At 40.2% G+C, this 13,286-nt stretch overlaps 2 protein-coding genes across 2 annotated transcripts; one reads left to right on the forward strand and one right to left on the reverse strand.

Moving 5' to 3' along the window:
* Positions 1–4,606: 4,606 nt before the first annotated feature.
* Positions 4,607–7,305, forward strand: LOC109638621 (cytokine-inducible SH2-containing protein). Its single transcript, XM_020101685.2, has 3 exons — positions 4,607–5,395; positions 6,008–6,171; positions 6,345–7,305. The coding sequence occupies exons 1-3, from the start codon at positions 5,376–5,378 to the stop codon at positions 6,839–6,841; spliced, it is 681 nt and encodes a 226-aa protein (XP_019957244.1). The 5' UTR covers positions 4,607–5,375; the 3' UTR covers positions 6,842–7,305.
* hemk1 (HemK methyltransferase family member 1) lies at positions 7,212–12,871 on the reverse strand. The gene is given in 12 exon segments (XM_020101683.2): positions 7,212–7,983; positions 7,985–8,006; positions 8,235–8,345; positions 8,627–8,722; positions 9,869–9,974; positions 10,064–10,113; positions 10,214–10,278; positions 10,694–10,831; positions 11,028–11,121; positions 11,890–11,981; positions 12,069–12,242; positions 12,563–12,871. Coding segments are annotated over 12 exon segments (1,053 nt in total). The 5' UTR covers positions 12,626–12,871; the 3' UTR covers positions 7,212–7,941.
* Between the last annotated feature and the right edge of the window lie 415 nt (positions 12,872–13,286).

Consider the following 13,286-nt stretch of genomic DNA (forward strand, 5'->3'; position numbering starts at 1 on the left):
TGAAGCCACGGCCACTGGCTCACTACAGTCAGGAGGATTCTGTGAACGTCTGTAACGAATTTAAAAGAGATTCAAGTGGATGCTTGTGGAGATGTTTCAGATTGGTGCATAGTGGTTATGTTATCGCATAAAGTCATGCTGCTAGCATTTTTAGATTCATTATTACATCTGCAACATACTGTATTGTACTTTAGGTTTTAATATCACCAACCCAGAATGCTGTGAATACACGTATCTGCAAAAGGAAAACAACACATCTTCAGTTAAATCCATCATCAATGAGTCTAAATTCTGCAGTTAACGACAGGCTTACTCAGCAGATCTTTCCAGGCCTGTTAACAAAGCTCTGCCTTTGAATAAATGCCCAACATACAATGGATCAGCTTATGCTTCTGATTCCAGGCAGTGAAAGTTTTTCTCAGAACCTTCAGGAAATTCCCGTTTTTTTTCTCCACCTTCACAGAAAACAGCAGTTACTAACTGGATCCCAAACATCCTTTCAGTTACTGATTCTTAGTAAGTTCTGGGTATGCAGTGTGTTCACACAGGCCGAGTTAATTATAGTCAGGCTGTCAGCGTGCAGATATGTGGTGTTCATTTCTGCATCTGACAGACTTTGCGGTGCTGCCACCCAGTGCAGGATGCAAATGAGGGACCTAGTCACAAACAATAATTGTTACATATTTGCACAGAGGGAGTGAAATAACTTTGGGGAAGATCTTGGAAAACATGAATAATAAAATATTCAAACTGGGATTCTGTGACAGTAAAAGATGCATCAGTTTGTGGTGTGGGATCGAAACACGGCAAATACGACAAACAATGGCTCAAATATCTTATCATACATTAAAAACAGTGAATATACCGAATGTTCTGCAATGAAGTTACAACAACAGCTTGTTTCAGAAGTATGTTTTTTGTTCGGATTCTTGTTTTTATTAGTGACCATTTAAAAAGGTTCATCGTGTGTGATGACTCAGCTGCAGCTGTTCACTGAGGAGGATGTGATGCTTTATTGAAACAAACACTAGTCCACTCACAGAAAACACAATCACAACAATTAATGGGTGAGCTCTAAACATCTAAAATCTAAAAATCAAGGTTGAATTGTTATTTTAGGACGAGTGTCTTCTAATCATGAACAATAGCAGTCAACCCTTCTGTATCTACACAAACTACATCTTCAATGACCAAAATCCACTGCAACAGTGAGTGTGTGTCACTCGTGAAGATGCAGACATTTAGACACCGATTGTTATTTACCAGTCAGTGGACTAAACGGCTGCAGCAGTAGATCCTACGCTGGATTCACAGTCAGCGAGTGATGATGATGCTTCTAACACAGATGCAAAACTGAGAAAACATAAAGAAATCAATTATCTCCTGGTGAAAAATCTGTTTCACACACAGAGAACTGGAGTTTGTGGTGATAAGAGACGATGCCGGTGTCGATGTGCTGTAAACATAAACCTCTGCAGATGAATACATTTGTTGCATCCTGACTCTGTCTGCTGCCCTCACCTGAATCCTGTGGAGAATTTATTGCTGTTGTGAACATGTCCCACTGCCTTGTGCATATGTGAAAAACAAACTGCTGAAAAAGTCCGGAACTACTTCTCCAGAGTTCCTCCACATGACATGTCTTAAAGCGCCTTTTGTTTCGAAAATACAAAGCAGGGGCTGTGCATTAAAACAGATTATCTTTCAGCACGCACAGAGCACAAACAGCTAGCGGACCGTGAGGAGATATTAGTGGAAATGAACAAAAAGTGAATTCATTTAATATCGCTTACCCCATCTTTAATATTAAAAGTTGTACATCATTAAAGCTTTCATCAGAGCAAATGTTTCACAAAAGAGAATCTCAAACACTGCCTCTTCATTCAAGTAGACCAATACATTAAAACAGTTGTAGTTCCTCAAGTCCAAATTGATCTATAGTCATTTGATCATTTAACTGATTGAAATACAATAAATCTACAACTGTTTTGGTGATTGAGTTAATGTTGAAGTCAGTTTCTAATGAAAAATGTCAAAAGAAAATCTTGCTATTGTCTGACTTCCTATAGAGCAAATAATTGATCAATAAAGAAAATGATTTGTTATTTTCGTCATTTACTATTATTGTTTATTATTGAAAATGATGTTATGAAAATAATCATTAGCTGCAGCCGCAGTCCCTCTCTAGGACTTTAGCATTGTTACAAGAGGGCAATGATCTTCTGAGAAGTAATCACTCAAAAATATCAAATAAAGCTCAGATAAGGCACGTGGAAAAAACTAAAAAGAGCTGGAGTGAATGTGGAGCTGTGTAGGTTCATACACTGTGTACTTTTTCATTCTCAAATTCTTGGTAAACCCTCTGCCTTCCTCGTAAAGTGCTCTCCAGTTACCAAACTGCTTCATCCAGATGGATAATCTTTAATATCCCCAGAGTCTCTGCTGATCTTCACAAAAACTGCACTCCAATTTTACACACACTGGGATTTAACGAAATTATAGGAAAACAGTGTTGTATCAGGAACTCAAAAATGAGAGATGTGATATCATCCACATCTCTGCAGGTCCTGGGTTAACATATGATTGTTGTGTTTCTCTGAATTCCTGGTGAGGATGGAGCATCATAAAATAGAACAATAAATAGTCACCAAAATAACTGTGGTTGTCCTTTTTCTTGAAAAACCTGTGTTCGACGGCAGCCAGAAGGATCGATTAAATCCACTTCTCAGAACAAAAAGGTCATTTCAGGATTTCAGTATTGAAGCGTTTGGGATCAGAAGGCTCCTGTTAATATGGTTATGATTATGACAAAGCATAGAATCATGTGTTGCCTCGTTTTCAGTATTCATGTAGACTACAAGTGTGTGAGAGAGTGTGTGTGAGATGGCTCAGGAGGCTGATGGAGGAAATATTTTTGAAAACTTAAAGTCTGGTCAGGATGTTCCTCAGTTTTTAATACAAATATGCATCAGTGACCTGTTTCTCTCAGCTTATCTCTCCCGACTCATAAGATATGAATACCTACATGAGGATGGGGTGATGAGAAATCTGAGTAGGACCTAAATGTTATGAGTGGAAATTAATGCAAATGCAGTGTCAGGTGGGATTGCATTCCCAATCCCCAGAAAGACCAAAGTTATTGTCATGTGGTCAATTAGCTGAAATATATCTGGATTTTTTTTGGTATAACAAAGCAGTTGTTGTGTCTTTGGCTTAAGATTGTTGGTCTGACTAAACAGGACACATCCCTTTGGCCTCTAAGAACCTGCTTTGGGCAGTTTTTACTGTTTTTTGACTTCCTGTGGGGTAAATAATTGATCAATAAAGAAAGTTATGCAGTAATGAAAACTCTTGCAGCCTCGGCCCATTGAATTCTCAGATTAGACCATGATTGCACTTTTGTTTCTTGATCTTCTCAGAGGTAATAACTCAAAAATATAATATTGTATTAAGTCTACACAAGAAGGGGACTATATGAACATGATATGAATGCCTATGCAGGGGTTGCGAGATGCAATGTGATAGCTGCATGGGACATTAATGTCATCAATACTGTGTCAGGTGGGCCGGAATTTCCAACCCAAGGGAAGATAGGATGAGAAACATTTACAAGGTGCTTTACAAATAAAAAATGAATAATTGAAGAAAAGCAACTGGAAACTGTTCAAAAGCAAACAAAGTAGTTATAGAAGATAAGATGGTGAAATGCACACTGAGTAAAAGTATAAGTAAAAAATATTATATACAAGGAACTATACATTATCATGCAGAACGTAAACAACATATAAATATAAATCAGTACTGCAACAAACACACACACACACACACACACAACATAACAGATAGATAAACAGATAATCTATAACAATAATACAACAATATAATATAATGCTCAGTATTGATGGTTTAAGCACATTAGGCTGAAAATACTTCTGTACTTTTACTGAGTAAAATTTGGAGTACGATCTTATACTAAATTACTTTGTATTAGTACTTTTCTCTACATTAGATAGAATAGGATAGATAGATAGATAGATAGATAGATAGATAGATAGATAGATAGATAGATAGATAGATAGATAGATAGATAGATAGATAGATAGATAGATAAATGGATAGATAGATAGATAGATAGATAGATAGATAGATAGATAGATAGATAGATAGATAGATAGATAGACAATTGCATGGGTAGAAATTAAACTGTCACCTGATATATGTATATAAGGTGCACGTGGCCTGTGCTGAGATCAGTTGTACAGTTAGACGATTATAATCTAATTCGACAGTCGGGGTTATAAAGTGGAACAAATAATACACGACATTTCTTTGGTCTAGCAGAGACTTAACGCGTTTTCTGTCTGGCTGCATTGTCTCGATAACAACTTGTTTTCTCGGGTGTAATTACTCAGACAAACCTCCGGGAAAAGCTCTCGCCGTGTTTTCTTTTTCTTCCCCCATCCCCGGGACAGACACACAGATAGAGGGGAAATCTATATTACTGGAAATAGCCTGTGCGCATTCCTATTATCTTTAATGTGGAGGCGGCGGGTTCGCGGAATGGAGCCTGTGTCGGGGCGGCCCGGCGGGGCGGAGTCAGCGCGCTGCCGTGATTCCTGGAAAGCGGATAGGGAGAAGCCGCCGAGCGATTCCTGGGAGCGAGAGTCCGATTCAGCGAAGGCAGGAGCCGCCGGGTGGGACCGGGAGAGAGAGGGGGCCACCGGAGCGAGACCCGGTGGAGCACGGAAAGTCGACCAGGGGGTGGTGGAGGGGGGGAATCCTCCGGTGGTATGTCCGTGAGGGTGAAGCGTGTTGAGAAGTCGCCGCTGAGAACCGGAGGTGTTAGCTTAGCTGCTAACTGTCACCGAGCACAACAACCCGGCTGGGGGGAGGAGGAGGGAGGAGGGAACCGCGGCGGCCGGCGTGACGTCAGCGCCGGCGGTGCTGCGAACAGTTCTCAGAATAGTCTTCTAGGAAACAGTAAATTTGAAGAGCCGAGCCTTTACACTCTGTCCTTCACACATTTGGATCCCGCTCCGGTGACAACACACTCCGACCCGCTGCCGCACGGACCCGCTTCTTGTTTTTGAGTCTTTTTGAACCTTTTTCAATCCAGGTTTCGTGTTTTCCTGTCGCGTTTATATTCATAAAAACACCCGGTGGTCGAGCGGAGGACACTGGGACACGCCGATCTCTTCGTGTCCCTGTTTTTCATTTTTTTTAAAACAGGCCTGATCATTTCAATCACATGTTAGATCTTATTTTTCCAGATCTGGCTTTTCTTTAGATATACGTGACGGTATATTGTTTTTTTAACTTGTTTCCTGGAGAAGTTGAAGAGACCGGATTTTAGCCCAGAGGATTCAACTAATAGTATGATTCTTTGTGTTCCAGGGTGAGAAGACTTTCCTTTGTTTGCTTCCTCCTGTTATTTGTGTTAAAACCACATCAGAAAACACATCTATTTGTAAATCTAATGTTCTCTTAACTCTATTGTTATATTCTAACAATGGAGTTTGGATTAAAAGTGTATTTTAAATAACTCAAGTGCGTCGGGTGTAAAAATGTTAATGTCCTGTTACACTAATTTAAATTCTATGGATAATTGTCTCTTTCTGTTCTTTTAACTAGAAAAGGGTGATTGAGATAATTTTTCTTTTTAACAATATCCTGGTTTAGACTGTCAGTAATGTTAGTCACAAGAAATATGACAAAAAATACAAAATTTTTCACAAATGTAAGTTGAATAAAATGTAATTATACAAATCATAAATAAGACTAAGGAATCACATTCTGCGGTTGTCCACTTAAAACTGTCAGTTCATCACATTGAACATCTTCTACCTACTTCAAGTCAAGGAATACATGATTTGTGTTCATACCGGATTATCCTGACGATAATGATCTTGTATAAAGGGAGGACGGAGGAGTAAAGCCAACCATGACCATTTTTAAGCTTGTGGTTTTTTCATGACATTTAAACCTTTATCTTCCATCTCATTTCCAGTCCTAGAGCTCTTCTGCCCGGTGCTCTGTCCACTGACGTCCCACAGGGCATGCGGGCTGGAACCGTACCTCCTAACCCCTGCCTTCAAAGCACCCCTTCGCTATGGGACCCTGCAAAGGACCTGCGGGCGATCGCCAGCAACTTCTGCTATCTAGAAAATTCAGGTAAGGTTTGAAAAGTTTCACATTTTACAGCCACCGAAAGTAACAGATAAGATTCTTGAAAGACTCTTGTTCAGATTAATTAATTAATTGAGGATTGTTTATTGTAAAATAATCATGAGGGAACATGCGGAATGTCCAGTGACTAATATTAAGGAATGTGTTTGTGTGTGTAGGTTGGTACTGGGGAGCAATAACTGCGGCTCAGGCCCACGCTGCACTACAAGAGGCATCTGAAGGAGCCTTTTTGGTACGGGACAGCAGCCACCCCATGTACATGCTGACCCTCTCGGTCAGGACCGCACGCGGCCCCACCAGTATAAGGATCCAGTACAGCGGTGCCAAGTTTTTGCTCGACTCCAGCTCTCCGGCCCGGCCCAGTCTGTCGTCCTTCTCCAGCGTGCCCAGCCTGGTGCAGCACTACATGGGACCAGAGAGGAAAGCAGACGAGGGGAAGGTGGAAGTGGAGGCTCCTTCGAAACCCTCTCAGCAGACATTTCAGGAGGCGTCTGTGGTACTGAAACTGAAGCGGGCCGTGTACAAGCCTAAGGGCCTCCCCTCTTTACAGCACCTCACACGCCTTGTCATTAACAGACACTCTGACTGTCCTGACCAGCTACCACTCCCGAGGCCTCTGCTGCGTTACATCCAGAACTATCCCTTCAAGGTATGAGCGTTCCTCAAGGTCATCACAATGGCCATTTTGCAGCTGACTTAAAAAACAAACAACTGTCAAAGAGGTCCTTCGTACCTGTAAATGACAACGCTGCTCCAGCAGTTGAAGGCCAGTCCCGAAGAAACTGGACACAGGGTCGTGTTTTTACTGACAGAATATGTACAAAATCAGTTATCACTGACGCGTCTGGTTTCAGACTTAATTTGTCGAGGGCCGTGTGGTGAAGAATCCCAGGAAGAGACAGCGAACTCAGTACTGTAATCTACACTTATTTTATGAAGGATGTGGAAATTGTTCACATCTATTCTACCCTCATCAGTTTTGAATGTACATATTGTTTCCAAGAAGTACACTGATTCCATTGAAACACCATTTTAATCCATTTTATTTTCTCAGTAAAACATTTTTTCTACCTTTTACATGTGTACATTTTTCTATTAAAATAACTCATTTGATTCTAACTTGCTGTCCTTCACATCCTTTTCATCTTGTGCTGCTTTGAATGACAGTATTACTCACAGGGGCAAAGGGAGGCAGTGTCAACATCCCCGTTATTAACCAACACACAACTTTTCTTGTGACGCTTGTTACGAAATATTTTCATTTTCAATCACAAAGACTTTGTGGCCTTTGAGCTCTAAAGAGTGTGAGACACACACACACCGTGTAAGGAAGTAAAGGCCACATTGTGTGTTTTTGCTCAGCAATGCGTACAGCCTGCATCTGAGTCAGCGAATGGACAAGCGAAGGGGAGGACCGCTCATCAGCAGATTCACAGAACTGCTGAATGCTTCCTGGGAGGAGGGTGAGATTCTGAGAGGGAGGGTTCTAAGAAAAGCCTTGGTAATTACCTTCAGCTTTGAGCCTGCTTTTGTGCCAGCTCGCACACATTTCTATTGTGGCACAGGATGTGATCGCAAATGTTACCAGATTTAAAAAAATGCAAACAATGACATGAAAGAGAATTCGGCCCTTGCAAATTGAGAATTTTTGAGTCATTAAAGCAGTGCAAGTGCGTGCTTGGCGGATCAGTGGGGGTAGAGGAGCTGAGGCTGTGGCGACCTGGGATAAAGCCAGTGTAATAGGATCTCAGTTTCTCAATCCAGATCCAGCTCGGGGTCCTTGTATGAGTTCTCTTTTCTGGAGGATACAGAACCGAGGTCTAAAAAACAAAAAAAGAGTCACGGATGCTGAATTTGGACAACATGAACGAAGGACAAAACAAGATGGTGCTAAGCTTAAATCTGTAAAGTTTGATCACTGCAGCCTTTCACTTTCATAGACAGTAATGGATCATCATTAATGCATGAAAATCACAGGAGGTTAAGCGCTGACTAAATAAGATGAAGCCCAGGTGACATACACAGGCCGAGTGGTTTTCTACACAGACCTGCCGGTGATGTCGTGCCGCGTCTCAACATAACGCAGCTCTTCCACATTCGCCTCCACCCACCGCCGAATGAGCGGGGGATGTCTGGGGTCCACCTCTAAGTAAGCACGACTATTATTCACCAGGAAAGAAAAATACCACAAAATGGATTAAAATGTAATCATCAACAGGACAGAATCATCAGCAGTGGCCTTGAGACGAGAGCGGTGGCACATATCTGGAACTGTTTTCACTGGAAGTCTTTTAAAAAGCTTAACTCATTAAAGAGGCAACACGATACATGTTTTTCAGAACACGCTGTTCTTGTGACAAGCCCCTGCTGCTGTTAGGAATTAAACCCAGGTGGGGTGGTGTGTGTGTGCGCGCTTGTGTTAGGCGGAGAGGTTCCTTACCCATTGTCTGACAGAATCTTTGGAGCCATAGTCAAAATCTGTTTGATCACATTTAGGCCATCCTCACCTCCATCTAAAGCAGACGGGTCCTCGAACCTTGGAGTAGTAGAAAGTTTCCAAACATCACTTTAAGACTGTACAGACGCTGTTCAACATTTCTAGGAATATACATAATAATATACATTTGTAAAGATAAAGTCATAATTTCACAAGTAAAATATTTAATTTTATGCTAATTTTCTAAAATAAATGTTTTTTCCTTTTATTCTCAATTATGACTTTATTCTCGTAATAAAATGTATGATCATAATCGCGTTTTTCTCTCTTCAATATGGCCTCAAAAGTTCATTGTCTAAAAGCAGTATATATAATAAGTTCATTAAATGGAATTTCTTCTGTCACTTTCTTTAACATTGTGAGATCGGGTGATTTACAAGTTTTTAATTTTTTTCTCACAGAATAAATCATGGATCCTGATGACAAAAATCTGGCATTGTTAGTGGACTGATATTTACGAATGTGTGCAATTTGCTGTGGATCGACATAAAAATCCAAATCTAGTGAATTTAAATGTGGTTTCAGACGGGGATACTTGGATGTGGAGCCGCAGCTATTCAGATAATCAATAAATTATTTTAGGCAAGAAAAGATTTTAAGAATTCACAGATTATCAAAATGTGAGGATTTACTGCTTTTGTCTGCCCTTTGAGTCACATGATAGTAAACTGATTAACTTTGGGTTGGTTGCACAAATTAGGCATTTGAGGACACCACCCTGGATTGTGTGATAATATACTGAGCATTTTTTTGACCGCTAACATTTTATAGACTAAATGATAAATTAAGAATGATAAATTAAATGAAAACAAGATATTAATATGTCTGACAAAATTGACAGTAATTTGAAAAAAGATTGAGAACAATTTTACAACATTAAAGAAAGTGAAAAAATCCATCACCAAAGTTCTGACCCATCTTTCCTGACCCATTCTGCATCCTTCTTCTACTTTAGGTTAATTCATCCAGTAGTTTTTGTGCAATGCTGCTAACTAATAGACAAACAAACGCAGATGAAAACATAATCTCCTTGCTAGCAGTAATAACGGTTCTTTAAAGCACCAACGAGAGGTTAACAAATAACACTTTTAAACTGTATTATTATATATTACAAGTGTTAGAACCATTTATTTGCCGATAACACTGTTTATAATTACAAACTATGGGAGGATGTGTTTCAGTCACCTGAGAATTTCCGGTTCCAGCATTGACATATCCTCAGAGAACAGGTACGGAGGATTACTGACCAGAGCTGAAGCACGGCTACAGAGTCTCAACGCAGCTTCTGGATCTGACAAAACACAGATTAGAAATGTTTATTAGCGTTTATTATTATTTAAATGTGTTATCTCATCATTTGAATGCACTGCTTTCACTCACCTTTCATCACATCTATATGATGGATCTGTAATCTGTCCTGAAGCCCCAACCTGCAGAGTGAACACTTGATGCATTACTGTATATCTGTATATTAAAATCCTTTACTCACAATAAAAGTTAATCAGTGAGGATATTAACAAGTAGAACAACCTTAGAGCGTTCTCCCTTGTTAAATCCACTGCATGCTGGCTCTGATCCACCGCGATGGCTTTAAGCTAGTGAACAAGATACAGACGTAGCAATTAAAAGCTGCTGATGGGTTTTAACTTGTTAATGGAGAAAATAAAAATCTATAACTTGTATTTATGTTTCTGAAAATAAACAAATGTAGTTAATACTATGACAGGAGAGTAGAAAGCATCTTTGAGCTGACAATATGAAGAGTGCTTAAAAAAAAAAGGATAAAAGACTGTATTCTACAACAAAGTTATTTTACTTCATCTGCTACATCTCATCAATTCGCTTATTGGTCTCTTTTTAATTTCCAATTACCAAATTACTCAACTAATATCTAAAAAAAATTCATGAATCTAATTAAAAAGCTTAAATAAACGCCAAAATATTCAGTTTATAATAAAGAAACGGACAGTTCCTGAAAACTCCACTTCATGTGTTAAACACAACGCTCACCTGAGGCAGACTCCTCAGGAGGCTGAGAGAAATGGCTCCGGAGCCACAGCCCACTTCCACACATGTATGCAGAGCGTCTGTAGCCTCTTCAGTCCCAGATGTCGTCTCCAGATCAATGAGCACAAGTTCAACCAACTCCTGCACCGACACACAGAGAAAACATTGCTGCGGTCACGTAGGATCCCAGGATTAAGATAAGATAAGATAAGAAGTCCTGTATTAGTCCCACATTGGGGGAAATTTGCCAATCATCAGGGTTTCGTCGTACATTTTACATATGTGTGTGTGTGTGTGTGTGCGTGTGTGTGTGTGTGTGTCTTTGCTCCTCTCCTACCTCTGTTTCAGGTCTGGGTATGAACACAGGAGGCCTCATCTTCAGGGTCAAATCTCTGAAGTCCCACTCCTCAATCACATACTGCACAGGCATTCTACAAACACACACATTTAGAATACGAGGGTTTTCTTCAGGCTTTTTCAGACAGTAAAAACTGTTTCATGTGTCATAGGGGTCAATTTCTATTACCAACCTTAACTATGAATAACACAATAAAAGAACACAACTGGGAGGAATAGTTGAATTCAAGTTACGCTTATATCTCCCATGTAAAATCTTAGGGGACGGATAAAGTCAATTCACCTCGACCATACACTGGCAGATGTGTCTTGGTGCATTCTGTGGGAGTAAATCAACTTCTCCATTGTAAACATTTGATGCTACAGGTTTTCAGTTTCAGTGTTACTCTCATTTCCTAACTGACTGATAAAGCTGAGAAGCAAGAGCCAGTAAAATGGTGGTTTGAATAAGTACATATTTGAAACATAGCCTGAATTATATGGATCTTTGGGGGCTGATGCTGATATCAATATTATCTGAAAATGTAATTAAGGTTTTTATATTTTATAGTTTAAACAAACATTTTTAAATAAAGAACAAAAAATAATAAGAAACATAATCAAAACCACAGATATAAAAGTTGATTAAGAAAATAAACATATTTTTTATAACCTGTAAACAAATGCACATCTTTCCTGCATTGTTAAGTCTGTAAAATAACATTTTCATATCTGCAAATCAACGTTGATACCGATATGTCAGAGAAAATAAAAATGTTGTTTGATTTTCAGTCAAGTGATTTATCGGTTGAGCTCTAACTTGAATATAATCTGTTTATAGTGTATTTGTGTAAACTTTATACCTGGAGAGACGTCTGGTGCAGAGCTTCCATATCTGCTCTGTATCCTCTCTGCTGAGAAACTCTGTTAGCTTCCTCTGCTCCACACTTTCAATCTGCATAAAGAAATGTGAGAACATCAGAGGGTATCCAGTAAACGCATGAGGCGTGTGTACAACGACCCCAGCGCATGTTCAACTCACAGTTTTGGCCCCGAACAAATGTGCAATGATGTAGTGGCTGGACTGTTCGGGCTCTGTCACACCTCTCTCCTCAAAGTGCTTCCTCCATGAATCCATGGCCTGGAGGGCTGTGATCCTGTGTGCAGGTAGGACAGGAGCGCTGCATGCTCGCACAGCACGGGAGCCCCAGATTCCCTGAAGAGCAATAGATTCAAGAGTGTCCAAATAACCACAAATCAAAGCCCCTGTGTGCAGCCACACAGTGGCTCGTCTGTCTGGCTGCAGCCGAGGATGCACTGGCACAAAGTTGAGTGCTGACAGTTATTATTCGCCTATTACACCGTGGCAACCGAGAAACTGGAGTTTATTTGTTCTTAATTTCATACGATTCTCTGATTAAGTGTGTCAGGGCCCAACAAGAGCCTTTTTTTACTCCACTGTGCACAAAGCATCATCACATCTGCCAGCAGGACTCCCTTGGATACAGAGTAAAGTGAATGCGACCAGTGAGTTACCTTTGGTCCAACGCTCCTGCAGCCTAACACAGTGCAGCCTGCACCCAGTGACCTCCTCCACATGGTTCATCTCAGCAGACCCCCCCTCTCCACATCGCTGCTCCCATAGTTTCAACAATGAAGTGTGTGTGTGTGTGACCTCTGTTGTCCTCATACACTGTATATGATCAGTGTGTCCTCGATCTTCACTGTCTGTGTCACGTATGTTGCCCTTTGTGTCAGCTACATAACTTCTTGTGTAGTCGAACAACACAGAGTAACACTGTCCATGGGATTTCCTCCACGCGCTGCAGCAAACGTCATGTGACCAGGAACGACTCCTCCACATGCGCAGCGCGGACTCTGATGTTGCCTTTAAGGACAGTAGCAACAACATGTGAAAGGACAAGCGAGCCACATGAGTACAATATGTACAGATGTGCGATACAACAAGTACAAACTGAGGTTTTGTGTTTGCTCTTCAACACGATGACCTCTGATATTCAATACTTTTTTTTTTTACATAAAATGTTAGAAATAGTGAAGAAAAAAAATCCGAACTTTCCCTCTGGATCAAGAAATTATCTATCTATCTATCTATCTATCTATCTATCTATCTATCTATCTATCTATCTATCTATCTATCCATCTATCTATCTATCTATCTATCTATCTATCTATCTATCTATCTATGAATATGTGTCTCAGTTAAGTTGTATACAGACTTTTTAAATTACCCCAACAG

This window comes from Paralichthys olivaceus, chromosome 2 (assembly GCF_024713975.1).
Source record: "Paralichthys olivaceus isolate ysfri-2021 chromosome 2, ASM2471397v2, whole genome shotgun sequence".
NCBI lineage: Eukaryota > Metazoa > Chordata > Actinopteri > Pleuronectiformes > Paralichthyidae > Paralichthys > Paralichthys olivaceus.